The sequence below is a fragment of the Dipodomys spectabilis genome, unplaced genomic scaffold (genome assembly GCF_019054845.1).
Source record: "Dipodomys spectabilis isolate Male_0828 unplaced genomic scaffold, ASM1905484v1 ptg000051l, whole genome shotgun sequence".
Taxonomy (NCBI): Eukaryota; Metazoa; Chordata; class Mammalia; order Rodentia; family Heteromyidae; genus Dipodomys; species Dipodomys spectabilis.
This window is the reverse complement of record NW_024870728.1, coordinates 19,588,287-19,603,842: the sequence shown is the minus strand read 5'-3', so window position 1 is coordinate 19,603,842 and position 15,556 is coordinate 19,588,287. Positions and strand designations below refer to the sequence as shown.

The following is a 15,556-nucleotide window of genomic DNA, read 5'->3' as shown; positions in this document are numbered from 1 at the left end:
CTGCAAAGGGAGCGCAGCATAGAATGGCATAGAGCAAAGGGCTCAGAAACAAAGTTGGGGGACTTCTAGTTAATTCACTGCACTCAGCAAAAGCATCTTTTTGGTTGCCTCTTATAGATATTATTATCCTCATTTTTCAAATATGAAAACTCTTGGGCTTGTACAGTTCTTTTTTTGTTTGTTTGTTTTTTTGGGTCCGGTCGTGGGGCCTGAACTCTGGGCCTAGGTGCTGTCCCTCAGTTCTTCAGCTCAAGGCTAGCAGTCTACCACTTGAGCCACAGCGCCACTTCCAGCTTTTTTCTTTTTGCTTATGTGGTGCTGAGGAATCGAACCCAGGGCCTCAGGCATGCAAGGCAAGCGCTCTACCACTGAGCCACCTTCCCAGCCCCTTGTACAGTTCTTTATATGTGGTTGGTGTTGCAGGAATTCTCACTAATTTATACACAAGCTCTGCAATCACTGTTGTAAAATCTAAACTGTTTACATCTAGTTTCTTATGTTCTTAGGGAAGATAATTAGAACCTGTTTGGGAAATGATTTGGTAGCAGCTTGCTTTAAATTGAATTGGTTTAAATGAATGAATGTGTCTAACTCTTCTTGGCATGAATAGAATGCAGAGAGAGCTGAGGGCAACATTGAACTGCAGGTGATTCTCAAGGAATGGTAGGGAAACTAGCTTCCATGATATTCCAGCTTATCAGTGATGTCTCTACACGTAACTTGGTAGTTAAAAGTAGATTTGACAACACAATATTTATTTGCTAATTTGGAGTTCTTTGCTTTAGTTGGTTATCTTTTTAAAAAAGAATCTGTTCTTAGTTGCCAATAGAAAGTCATTGCATTGCCTTTGTTGTCACGTCTACTGTGAGGTCAGAGGCCATGAATGAGGTTATATCACAGGCACCAGCTTTCTTCTCTGAGTGGTGAATTGTCTCTAGTCAGTTACAAGTTAATACGATAGTAACATCTGCATGTAAGAGAAGGTTAGCTGAAGAACTGAGGGACAGTGCCCAGGCCCAGAGTTCAAGCCCCACAAATGACAAAAAAAAGAGAAGGTTATAAGATACCTGCTATTGCCATTCACTTAACATTAATAGAATCCTCCCCCAAGAGAATTCCTCTTGTGCTGTGATTTACTGCTTCTTCATGTAGTCAATCATTTAACTACTTCAGGTTTTACTTGACTGCAGCAAGGAGTTAATGCTATTGTGTAGAAATGTGCTGAATGCCATATTTCTATCCCCTTCCTCTATAACATTTATATTAATAAAATGTTGTTCCCTCTACATCTATAAACAAGGTTAAGAAAATTTGTTGAAAATAAAATCAAATTGTTTTAATTGACATCATTAGGAAAAGTATATATATATGTATATGTGTGTGTGTGTGTGTGTGTGTGTGTGTGTGTGTGTGTATATATATATATATATATATATATATATATATATATATGAACATGTTTGAAACAGAAAGGTTACCATTTTTTATATTTTTCTGACAGTTATGTTGCTGGGAGAACAGTTGGGAATATCTTTAATAATCTAATATTTCATTTTTTCTATTACTCTCCCAACCTTTTTCTTCCCAGTTTTCTCATGCTGCATGTTTCTTCTAGGCTGAGACATTCTTTGACTCTACCTCATGGTCAGCATTAAAGACTGCATGTCCATGAAGGTGAAGATGTGCCCTTAAATATTAGGCATCAGATTTTATTTGTTGGTAATGATATGTTAAAAAAAAAAGTATTCCTGAACTGATCTGTCAAAACCAAAGAGTCAACAATGGCTGGTCCTTGATATTTTAGGAAGTTATTGCACATCTCGCTACAAACCACTGAATCAGCTTCAGATTTTCCCTATCCAATATCAGATGAGAACATTGCCCACAGTGATGGTCATTATTTTTTTCTTCTTCCAATTGTAGAAGAAGTCACAGGACTTTGAAGAATGGCAGATGAACGGAAAGATGAAGCGAAGGCATCTCATTGGACCTCAGCCCAACTAACGGAAGCATCAGCATCAACACACCCACATCCACCAGAGATGAAGGAACAAGGTGTGGCAGGGGAAGGACTTGTCCGAAATGCCAATGGATTCCCATACCAAGAGGATGAGGAGGGAGCCTTTGGAGGACCCAGGTCACAGGACACCTATTCAGATACCAAAGAGAATGGGATTAATGGAGAGCTCACCTCAGCTGACAGAGAAACAGCAGGTAATGAAGGGCTTTCTCATCCAGTACTTCCTTTCTGATTTCTAGTTAGTTTAGTGTGAAAGTGGAGTAATTGACACTTGAGGTCCTTTCTCTCTAGTGCTCGGGCTGAAATTCAAATCAGACAGAAGAGACATCAATGAGAGCAAAAAATCATGGCAACAGGCATGCCCATTAACTGTATTCTCAAACCCATTTTCCTGTTTGATTTCAGTCACTTTAATTTTAAATGGGGAAAAATCAACACACATTCATTCCTTTCCTCATCCATCTTTCCTTCCTTTATCCTTTCTCCCTTCCTCCCTTCTTCCCTTCCTTCTATTCTTTCCTTCATTTCCTCCCTTTCTTCTTTTTTACTTTCATTCTTGAATGAAATTAGACCTAAATCCAATGGATTAATTGGAAGGATATTTGATTTTTTGGGGGGGAGGGGGGCAGCATGAACTGTAAAGTCCATCTCCTTAGCCTTCAAAAGAACCAGAAAATATAAACAAACACAGGCACATATATACGAATCATTTCGTACATTCTCAGATAGCTCTTTGAAGAAGAATATACAAATTTTTGGAAAACAACGTCCTTTACTCCTAGGCACTATTTTTCTGAGTATGATTTTCAGCCCTTGTTCTCTTTCCTTTACCATCGGTATTCTCATGAATGGTAGAATTGGATATAGCACCAATGGCATGGAGAAACAGCAAGTTGGACCATCTATCCCACACTACCATTTCACTTTTCTCAGTAACTCAATTTGTTTCTCTACTTGAATTTAGTAATTTGCAGACAATAACTCACCACTAAAGAGTAAGCAAACTACAAGTACTAAGATAAGGCTTCCCTTCAAAATCATCATAACTTACTTCTTTGAAGAGTGATTTTTCTATACCCCGTCCATTAGGGTGCATCGCTTACCAACTATCCACTCTGTTCCAAAAGCACGTTTAGGGTGGGAGAGGTAGAACATGCATTTAGCATGCACATGGTTCTTGATTTCATCCCTAGCACCATCACCACACACACACACACACACACACACACACACACACACACACACACACACACACACACACACACACACACACTTAAATTTGAATAGAGAATGATAAGGAACATTTCAATTGCCACAGAGAAAGTTACAAATTGCAAAATCCACTCCTTCAACAAGTTACTGTTGAGCACTTTCTATGTAAAAGGTGATACATTCATTTCAGTGCCAGCATATGTGTAAGCATGCTTCTGAGACTCCGTGGCTCAGGCACTGCTTTAGCACATGACCTGTGTGGGTAGTTAGTTTGGGTCCAAAACATAGGATGCTGTGTATCAAATGAGAAATACAGAAAGGCAAAGTTGAAGAGGACATGTTTTCACTTAGAGCCAGTGTTCCCAAAATTGTACACAGATATGTGTTTGGGCACCAAATTCACATGGCAAGATATGTGATACTTTCAAGAGAAAAAACAATGATACTGAACCCCTGTCAATCATCACGTGAACCATTAGCTCAAGACGGCTCCCAGTGCATGGCATGTCTTTGCAAAGCTAAGTCTTCAGCAGCTGCTTTGCCGTACAACAAAGGAAGTGGAAAATGAAAAGAGGACACAGGGTCTGATCTGATTCAAAGAAGAGAGAAGCTGTACTGTGCTCCCCAGGCACATACATGCTGTAAGTAGGAAATTGTGATTAGAATGAAATGATGAATTTTTCACTTTTCATGGCTTTAGTGAGGTGTAAAGTGCATCAGTGAGTGGTTCTAAAGTAGTAGCTATTAATTATCATCAGTATTATTGGTGGCAAAGGTGTCAGCAATGAGAATAAACAGTGTGGGACTGGGATTTGAACCCAGTGCCTCACACCTAAGCAGTGGACTGTTTGAGCCATACCCTCACATCTTTTATGCTTTATTCCTCAGATCTTATACTGTTCACCTTAGACTGGTCTTGAACCACAATTGATTCTACCCTTGTGTCATGTATAACTGTAATTACAGATACATACCACCATGTTCAACTTGTTTATTGAGATAGAGTCTCCCTAACTTTTTCTTAGGCTAGACTCAAACATATTCCTTCTGCATAGCTGGGATTATAGGCATGTACTATCATGCCTGGCCTTAACAAAACCCTTGATCAAGAAATACATTTCTCTAACATGGTTTGATGAAAATGGCTGTCAGAAATGCTACATAAGTGGATTTTGAGAAGATTGAGATGTGGAAGAACAAAAACATGTTATAGCATGAAGGTTAGGAAGAAGAGATAATACAGTAGACCAAGACTTTTCTCATCATCATATTCTGTAGCATCTGACATTGCACCTGCAGTCTCAGCAAATGTTCTGCCTTGATTATTGAATACACAAACAAATGCAAAAGGAAATTATTGGGAAAGTTTCCAAAAGTCTAGATTTGTCTTTTACATTCTCACCAGTTGACCACCACTCCCTTTGGAGGCTTATCATACACTCAAGAAATAAATCATTTTACAGAGTGTGCTTGCCCAAGGAGGAAACAAAAATTATTTACTGTTTCATTTGTTCAGTGGACATAATGGCATATTTAAAAGCCTCAGAAAAATCAATTTGCCAGGTCGGTGTGTCCTTGCCAACTTCTCCGAGAAAATAATGTAAATTTTAAAAAGCGACTAATGGGTATTTCATTGAAGTGATGGTTTCAGAAACATCCAAAGATTATTTTCAAGTCCTCTCAACATATATCAAATAAATCTTCTATTATGTCTGAAAGATAAATTGCTAAGCTTTCATAGGTATGTTCCTAGTGACAGAGCTGGTAAATAATCACCTGTGGGTTGCTATGGTAATATTTTCAATTCAAACTGTGGTGTGCTTTTAAACTAACTTTCTTCTAAAAATAACAGGCCCAGCATTGAAGCCATAAAATAAGCATGCATGGGAAAACTATAGAAAAAGTAAAATGTAAACTTTTGTTTCCTCTTACAAAGAATGTTCTAGTGATAAGTTCATAAGCAATCAAATCAATTCTTCTCTAAAATTGATAAGACAATGAGTTATTGATGGTTTATAGAAAACTCTTTTCTTTTCTTCCTTTTTTTTTTTTTTTTTTGGTTGGTCATGGGGCTTGAACTCTGGGCTTGGATGCTGTCCCTGAACTCTTCAGCTCAAGGAGAGTGCTCTACCACTTGAGCCACAGCGCCACTTCTGGTTTTCTAGTGGTTTATTGGAGATGAGAGTCTCTTGGACTTTCCTTGCCTGGGCTGGCTTTGAACTGTCATCCTCAGATCTCAGCCTCCTGAGTAGCCAGGATTACAGGCGTGAGCCACCGGCACCCAGCTAGAAAACTGTTTCTTAAATTATGTAGTGAAAATCATCCCTAGGAGAGGAAATACTCTGAAATCTCAAATATGACCATTAAAAATGTCATTCTTTGCTGGGTGCCAATGGTTCATGCCTGTAATCCTAGCTACTCAGAAGGCTGAGTTCTAAGTATCATGGATCAAAGCCAGCTGGGCAGGAAAGTCCGTGAAACTCTTATGTCCCAATTAAGGCCTGAAAACCAGATTATCTCCAGTTAGGGCCTGAAAACCAGAAGTGGCACTGTGGCTCAAGTGGTAGAGAGCTAGCCTTGAGCTGGAGAGCTGAGGAACAGCACCCAGGCCCAGAGGTCAAATCCCATGACCAAAAGAAGTCATTCTTTGATGATGGAGACCACTGGTCTGAGCTGCCATCACACTAAAGGTGGGAGGTACAATGGAGCAGACCATTCTGTACCATTTTTATACAGCATGCCTTTACCTTACATTTTTTTCCCTGTAAGAAATCATCTTCAAAGGTCTCCCAACAGGAAGTATTTCCTTCCTTCCTGTTATATGTTGTCATATCCATAACATTATTGGTTAACTTTTTTCTCTATTTTCCTTTATCTATTCATTTTTAGAAATCCTATCTACAAGCTTGTTTCTTTGTATACATCTCTATAAGCAAAATTGTATGATCAATAGCTTAGAAGTATTTCTCCCTTCTCTTTCCTTCCTTTGTGAGACTGAAATTATGTCCAAAAAAAGTCTTACATTATACTCTCTCAGCTACCCTGTTCAGTGTTTGTCTCATTTATGGGGCATAGGAAGAAAACTGGGGTGGAGAGCCATGTTGGAATTTGAACTCAGTGCCTCGTGTGCTACATCGTGAGCCATGCCTCCAGCTCAACCACAATAATGTTTATGATGCAAGTTCATCGTCAGTGTATGTTTGATCTTATGTAAGCACAGCATGGTTGGGAAAGCAGGGAATATTAACAGAAAATATACTTTAAATTGTATTTCTTTACAACTTTTCTAGATTTTTGTCTTTTTTTCCATGCAATTTAAAGCTAGTCCAAAGAAAGTAAAATATAATTATTGTCTCCATTGTAGTTTTTGGTATGTTAAGATATTTTTCTTCTCACTAAAGTGTCCATTTTAGAAGCCAAGCTACAGAAGCATGAAAGAAGAAATATAAATCTACTAAGAATCTAGGCATTTAGGAAAGCTCTCATTCTATTAGGGCCAAGCTTCACTTTTACATAATTTTCCGAAGCAGGAATAGTAAGAGTAATGGCTTGTTATAGTCCCTTCCTCTCTTTTCCATTTTATTTCAGTCCCTCCAAGTTCCAACTCAGCGTGACAGTCATGCACTTTATTTTTTGTTTCCTTTCTAGAGGCAAATCCAAACCTATATTACAATTCATATCAAGTCAAGCATAGGGGTTCATGCCTGTAATCTCACCTACTTGGGAAATAGAAATAGGGGATCACTATCCGAGGCAAAAAGCATGAGCCCTTATCTAACAGCAAATGGAAGCCAGGCACTCATAGCTCACACCGGTAATCCTAGTTACTTAGGAAGTTGAGGTCTGAGGATCGAGATTCAAAGCCAGCCCAGGCAGGAAAGTCTATGAGACTCATCTCCAATTAGCCAACAAAAAGCCAGAGAAGTGGAGTTGTGGCTCAAGTGGTAAAGCAGCAGCTCTGAGGGAAACAAATGAAGGCTAATTTCAAGCCCAAGTGCTGACACCAAGTACACACACACACACACACACACTCACACACACACACACACACACACACACACACACAAAAAGATATTGAATTTGTACTGAACATACACAGACTTTTTTCTATTATTAGCTAGTTAATAATATACTATAGCTAATTGGCTACAGTATAACATTTCTATATCATTTACATTGTATTAGGTATTAAAAACAAAGTATTGAAGCAGGATTAAAGTATATAAAAAACTCAAATAGGCCATATGTAAATACCATGCCCTTTTACATGTGGAACTTGAACATGCACAGATTTGTGTATTACAGCAATCCTACAATCAGCACGCTGAGGATGTAGAAGGGAAACTCTACATCTAAATCTATAGCTTGAAAATTCAATAACTTTGCCTACCTCTTCTTCAATTTGTAAAATACCATCATATCTCCTATTGCATTCTATTTGAGAGCATGTCCATGACATTCCTGTTCTTGGTGTCTTCATTTACAAGAAGTTTAAGACACAAATGATGGAGTCGCTTGCCCAGACTTGCTCAGGAAGGAAACAGGAGAGCTCAATTATGGGCACAACAATTAGGAATCCCGCACATCTTCTTCGTTCTGAGATTTTTCATACAGTTGATGATTCATACAGCCTTATCATCACGCTGTTGGTTGTCAGTGTTTTCAAGATTTTTTGTACATGAGAGAGTTTCTCTTTTTTTGTTGGGAGAAGAGGGGGGTGGTTCTGGTTGTCAGAATTTATCTTGTCAATCATAGAACTTACTGAAAAACAGTCATGGAATCTGCTATTATCTGTAAGAGCCATCAACCAAAAAACCCAGAAAGTTGAACGGTCCCATACAATGCCTTTTTACAGTCCTCCTCTTTGTAGCTGTCTTCATTCATTCAAGATCACATGAAAACCACTAGGAGACAGGTCTCTTGCTTGCATACCAGTGCTCCTTCCATTGCTCCCTCTGCCAGGTTGGGAAGAGCAAGCAGTAACTTGCAGGAGCCTACAGCAGGCAGAGAGGACAATTCTCCTGATGCAGAACTCTTAACATTTATGGGCCTTGAAGCATGACATAACATCATTACTTGAGTCCCAGTTTGCAGCTTGAGTAGAGAAAGAAAAAGGAAGTTCTAAGATATTTACAAATGTGTCTGCATTCAGATATTTAACATTGGGTTTTGATGATTTTGACAGTCCTAAGGTGTAATACTTTGAACACTAGTAAGAAACAGGTTAAAGGCCTGTGACAATGAAAAGCCAATGTCAGCTTTCACTTGGGATAAATGCAAAGAATTCAGAAATCTCTCTAGATTATATTCCAGCTTGTTGTGTGTGTATATCATTACTGTGCTATACCACTTGAGCCACAGCTCCATGCTTTTCAGTGGTTAAATGGATATGAGTGTCACAAACTTTCCTGCCTGGGCTGACTTTAAACCTTGATTCTTAGATCTCAGCCTCCTGAGTAGTTAGATTAGAGGCATGAGCCACTAGTATCTAGCATTTCCCAGCATTTCTGAACATGTTTTCCAAGCCCACTTTCTGCTCAAGATAGGGAAAGCTGGTAATTGATCAGAGCTTACAGATGGGTCTTCTTCAGCCTTGTCTTGAGCTTTAACGTCCACATAATTTAAGCAGCCCCATGATGGACAAAAACAGATATGTAAAGATATTTTTGTTGCAGTCATCCATTGAACCCTGAAAACATCAATGATGGAGAAAAAGTTTATCATGTCTCATAAGCAAAAAGTAGGGAATGCTGCAAGCTTCTGTCTATCCCCTTCTCCAGACTCAGAAAACTGTAATTTCCCTTTCTTACTCTTTCATTCTTCCCCTTGCCTCCATTTCTAGACTTGGAGATTCTCTAAGAGAAGTCTGCATCTTATTTAAATATGACCTATTGTGTACAATACCACATTAATTTGTGCAGAACAGTACAGAGCCATTTCTTCTGCAAAATGACTAAAGCCATCAGCACTACCCCCTGAGGCAAATAAACAAGCTGGCCTAACAATGCAAGAGGTTGCAGATTTTCTTCTTGTTGCCATGCCAACCACTCATCGTTCTGGCTGCCATTTCCCTGAGCTCCGCAGAGAGAGGCGGGTGCAGAGCAGTGTTATTTAGCATTCAAGGGTGGATCTGCAGAAAACCACACAGCCTCACTGCGAAGCGTCTGGGCCTGGAAGCACCGATGGATGAGAACAGAAAATGGGGATCTTTTCAGTGCTTTCCTTCTGAAGGTTAGGCATTTGGGCTAAACCCAGTGAAAAAGACAAAGCGATTTTTTTTAAAGAAGGCAGTTTCATGAGGTTTGTACTTTGTCACGTTTGCTTTGTCTCCTGTGGCGTCTACTAGATGAAGTAGTCTGTGGGTGTTAGCTTTTGTCTTAATATGTGATTTGTTGTGCTGATGGAGATAGAAGGTGCCGGACTAACTCAGGGATAGCTTATATTGGCATGATCAAGAAGAATGGTGTGTCTTGTTTGTGCTAAGGTATAAACCTGTGTCTTGCAGCTGTTGCTAGCTGGGGCTTCTCAACGTTTTATGAATTAGAGAAAAAGATAGATAACAAATAGTTTTGGGCTTAAATATGTAGTTACATGGTAGTTTATCCCATAGAAATCAATTTCTGCTCTTTAATCAAAGTCAAAGTTTGATGGCATTGTCATAAGCCATTCATTCTGAATCAACATAGGAAGAAAACTTGGTATCTCAAGATTTGGTTCGATTAAAGCAAATGATTCAACCCATTGAAGTATGATTTTATTCTTTGGACTATTAATTGTCTACCGGCTCTTCAAGTTATAAAGAGCAAGGAAGGATCTATCTAACTTGATATATTGTCAAGCTCAGGCTAATTTGCACACACATTTACTCCTATCTATGTTCTTAAAGAAAATGCTCCCTGCCTCCTTTTATATCTGGCTTTGTGCTAAATAATATGATCATATTACAAGAGCTTTAAAAAGTATTCAACGGACTCTAGCCCATTGACACTTTGGAAAATTGTTTTGTTGCATTTGAGTTCTTATGAAACTGGAAAATTGTTTTGTTGCATTTGAGCTCTTATGAAAGCAACAGAATTGTGCTAAGAATCCAGGCCTGTTTGTAAAAATTACTCTGTATAGGCTGTAAATATTTTTCACTTACCATCCTGTTTCTGACTAGACCTTCCTCCATCCTGTATTTTCTACTCTCTTATCATGTCTTTTTTTCTTTCTAATTGTTGTCAGGTTTTGTCATCATATTTTTTTTTTCTTTTGCTGTTTCCCAATTGTTTTAGGTTAAAAAAGAAAACTAAAAAATTTACAGGAAAAATTCCCCAGGATTCATTTGTCGTCTGGCTCAGCCTTTGTTTTGATGAAGAATATACAGGGCCTTTATCTGCCCTGTGATATTTCTATATTTTTTTCTCATGAAATAGAAAAGGAAAAAGGAAAAAAGAGAAAATATAATTGTAACGTTGAAGATATAAATTGCTCAAATACTTGTGAATCATTTATCTTCAGGCAACAAAGTATTTTTTTGAAAGGCGTGTATCCCAATATACGTATCTGCATGGATAGATAGGTGTACGACACATACACACTCTGATAATACTGCTAGTTTTTGTCAAGAAAAAAATTCCACTGTGTGTCAAACATCATCTTGATGTCTGGCTTTGGATTTGATTCTGTTTTTTGCTGTTGTGAGGTTATTAGGTGAATGAGGACTATCTTCAGCCACTGACAGGCACTAACTGTTTCCACTTCAGCATGCCGAGCCTTTTCCTCTTCCTCTAATCCCTCACACTTCATTGCTCCTTACTACATTCCATTAAGCATGTGCACTTGGCTGTCAAGTGAGTCTGGAAATTCATACCAGAAGCAAATGAATAGAACAATGGTGCTGCTTTGCAGAGCTGGTAGTTTCAGCCTTTATGAGCGGATATCATGAGCCCTGGGGGAAAAGGTACTGAACCACATGCTGCCTGCTCATGGTGCAGCTCTTCTCACAGAATGAGTCACCATCCAATACACTCATAAAAAATACAATTCAAACCCAGCAAAGCTGCTGAGCAGAGAAAGGAAAGCATATGTTTCCAGGTAGTCAGGCAACTTGTAAATACATACGCAAATACGAAGTGATTATTAGAACACAGAAACATATACAAAATGCCTGTACATACAAGTGGTTGCAGGAATACTCAAAACTGTACAAGGCAAAGACCAAAAGAGTGAGTCAAGATTCCAAGAAAAGAAAATCATCTATAGTAGACATGAAATTTGACTCAAGTTTTTCTGTCCAGGAAACACAGGTCAAGGCAGATAAATACCTTTGATGATCTGAGTCTTTGATTGAACTAAAAAATTTCTTTTGCAAAACAGTTAACATTTTGCCCAACCAATCTGTGGATGTCATTCATAGCATTGTGCAACAAGTGATAGGGAAACCTTTTGGAAAGGTAGAACCATAAAGGAAAGTCTTCCATCACAGAAACACAGCTGATACCCATAAGTTTTCTCTTTTCTGACCAGGAGCAAGTACTGAGTTTCTATCTTGCTGACAGAATTGATCCAGGGAACATCTTATTGTGTTTTCTTAACTTTTGTTGACCCCAAGATAGTAGGTGCTTTGAGTTATTTGATGCTAGGGTTTTTTTTTTCATCTTTTTCTCTCTTTTCATATATATTGCAGTACTTACTTTCTGTAATAGGTGCTAATAAATAGATTTTGAATTACTTCTAGAGAGAAACTTAAAACTATTGCTGATCTTGATAGAAAGCACGCAGACAAAATGATGCTACAAAATAATGTCATGTGATCAATGTATTTGTGGGCTGAAAAAGAATGCTAGAAATGAAGAGGTAAATTGAGAAACAAAGCAAAAAGGCTAGATTCACTCTTGATGACAGAACTATATCCATGGAAACAGAAATGAATTAAGTGGGAACTATAGAATACTGTAGTAGAAGAGGATCAAAGACTTCAGATGGTCTGAAAGTGAAAAACAAGAGTTGGAAGTAAATAAAGCATATCACGGACTGAAGATAGCAGTCAGGTATCTAACGGGACACATGGTCTTGATGAAAATTACTGCATTGGAAAGACTATGAAAAGTCAAGATAAATGACCCTTCTGAATAACAGGAAACCTAAACTAAGAAACACATAGATATTAAATATTTTTCATATTGATTACTGTGAAATTGAGCCTACTGTAAATTGGTCTGGATTGGAAATGCTGGAGAAATATCTTGTAAATGGATCTCTGAATGGCATGCCTTTTTAGGTTCTGGCTAGAAGATAAGGATTGCTTTGCTTTCCTGCTCTAGCCAGAAATTCAATAAATCTCATTTCCCACAAACCTGAAGGAAAGTTGGATACTGTATGTGATGGGTTTAATTACACATCTTTAAAGGAATATAGCAGTGGTGTCTGGCAGAGATGTTACATGCACTGTATTTAAAGGTCAGTCTGAACAAAATATGCTAAGTGCCCCCATTTTTTAGTATCCTTTGAAATTGTCTGAAGCACAACACCTACATACTGACACAGAAGTGACTTTTCTTTTCATTAGACAGTCTTTTTGTTGCCTAGACTGGCCTGGAACTCTTAGTCTGAAGTCATCTTCCTGCCTCAAGGTCCTGATTAGATACGACTACAGACATACACCACCATGCTGTGCAAAAGTGATCTTTTTCTAAAATAAAAAAACAACAGAAAATAAAACAAGAAACAACAAAAAATATAAATAAAATTTAAAACTTGCACTAACTTGAATGACAGAACATATTTTCTGCAGGCTATTTCTTACGTAATTCTTTTAAGTTCCTATTGCTGAATGAAAGAAAATAAACATTAAATTTGAATCATGTATAGTTACCACTACATAAATCATAATATAGGAAAGGAATGTTTTTAATGGAGAAACAATGGTCACCTGCCCTCATGAGATATCTGCCATGCTACCGAAATAGAATGGTTTAGTGCTTGAAATGCTCTGTGTATCAAATTTAGCTCACACATGATACAAACACATTTAAAACACTGCTCAAGCACTTGGCTGATTTGGTGACGTAAACATAGAAATCTAGTTGGATTTCATTGTTTATAAATGAACCAAGCCCGGCACAGTGGCACACACCTGATAGCTGGGCACAGGGAAGGCTGAGGCAGGAGGATCAGGAGTTTGAGGCCAATTTGGGCTACATAAAGAGACCCTGTCTAAAGAAAAAAAATGAATCAAAGCTACTGTTTCTGGGTAAGTTGCATCTTATGTTTTAATTCAATTTTTTCATAAGGCAAATGTTCCATAAGAAGTTCATTTTTTGTGTAAATTTAGAAAAACAGTTGAGCATTTCTTCACTTCTAACAGAAATGTTTAGATCTCCTAGGGTTGGAATATTGATAAGTTCCAATGCTCTCTTGTCTTCTTTAATACAAGTAATGGTAGAAAATCCACATAAAGTGTCTTTCTTCACCAGGAATGTTGGAAAAATTCAGTCACCGAATATGCTAAATTATTTTGGAACTCTATCTGGTGAAGATGTTGAAGTAGTTTACTTTGTTCCAGGAAATTTAAGACTGATTACTATACAGGAAATATTGAAGTTGCAATGTGACTTTGCAAAACAAGTATAAGTACAGGTTAAGAGAACAATATGCTTTTTCACTCATTATCACTGACATACTTTCCTATGACAACATTGGAGCCTTTGAGAGAAATCTGATTCCTATATCCTTATGGCCTCATGGATTGTGCTTCGTATGACCAATGAAGCCAAAGCTTTGTCTGTGTCTGTAGACAGAATATAATATGTGGCTATAGTAACATCTGGGACCAGCCTTGAGAAAAAATATAAAGTAAATAAAGCATGTCTCGAGCACTTTTCCATCTGCTTCTTCAATGGCATTCCTTTATTTCCTTCAAGTCATCAGTAATCACATGTTCATATGCCTCATATCCCACCCTCAATTCCATTGCCAAACCCAGTCACCTTCCCTACATCCTGCTGTCTCCAAAGAGCATCCTACTCTTGTATGTTCAGATCTACCACACCATCAAAATCTGCCTCGGTCCTTCTTCTGGGTTCCTCCAAAGAGGAAAAATGCAGCCATCGTTGCTGGAATAAGTACACAACATTGGAGCAAACTCCTCAATGTAAACTTTTATTTCAACAGATCTCTCCGAAGTTTCAAAATAGGATATATATGTTAGCTGTAAATCTAGAAAGATAACCTTTTAAGTAGTCATTCTGTTATCTATTTCTTGTTTGTCTTACATAATTGATCTTTTGTATCTTACAGTTCAAGAGAAATTCCATTAATAACATTTTCTATGAAATGGATTAATCAGTATAGAGAACAGAATAGTCATCTTTATTGTAGAGTATTTTTACATGAAAAATGTTTTAAAATATACCAGAGACTTTGATTTTCTGTGTGTGCCAGTCCTGGGGTTTGAACTCAGGGCCTGGACACTGTCGCTGAGCTTCTTTTTGCTCAAGTGTAGCACTCTACCACTGCCACTTGAGCTACAGCTCTTCTTCTAGTTCTCATTGATTTATTAGAGATGAGAGTCTAATGGACTTTCCTGCATGGACTGGCTTTAAACTATGATCCTATGATCTCAGCCTCCTGAGTAGCTAGGAATATAGATATAAGCCCCGGCACCCTGAATCTTTGCTTTCACCAATATACAATAGTATCAAAGTACAAAAATAATATTGAATTTTACATTTCCCACAAATGTTCTTGCAAAATCTCTTTAATTAACTTCTCATAGATACTTGCAGAACATCTTTAACTATCATCAATTTTACTTTGGAATTTTTCCAATGAAGGTGCCGAATTACCTTATATGGTGCGGAGCTTTCATTTCAATTACATTTTACACAAGGATAGAAGGGTGGCTCCAATATATTTTTTCTCATTTTTTTCTTTTTGCTTTCTTAGTTCTGTCTGATGTATGTTAATATACAGTTATTAGGTATTAATATAAAATTATTAGCTATTATAAATATATTAGTATATCTATTTATTAGAATCAGTAGATTCTAATAAATAATGTCTCATGTTATCTCTATCTGTATACATTTGTAACTTGAAAAACTATAATGAATTTCTATACTTATCACTTAATTAAAGACCATAAAGTCCTTTGGTATGCTGGTTCAAAGAGAATCATTGTGGACAATATTTTATAGAGTTTCAAAGGGCAAACAAAAATATGTATTTTCTGGTGAACAGTCACTTATTTAAAACATTCATATTGCATGAAATGCCTGCTAAGAAGAAAGCTACTAATAATGATCATGATGCTGTGGCCATGTCATTCTCAACAAAGTGCTG

The 15,556-nt window shown here is 37.6% G+C and overlaps 1 protein-coding gene across 3 annotated transcripts in view; it reads left to right on the top strand.

Annotated features, from left to right (window-relative positions):
• The window catches only part of Map2 (microtubule associated protein 2), a 137,522-nt gene that overhangs the window by 62,238 nt on the left and 59,728 nt on the right, over positions 1-15,556 (top strand). For all 3 annotated transcript variants that reach the window (XM_042679317.1, XM_042679316.1, XM_042679315.1), the window contains exon 3: positions 1,924-2,214. In XM_042679317.1, coding sequence (XP_042535251.1) covers positions 1,947-2,214 — 268 coding nt within the window. In that variant the 5' untranslated portion in view covers positions 1,924-1,946. The remainder of the gene's footprint in view (positions 1-1,923; positions 2,215-15,556) is intronic.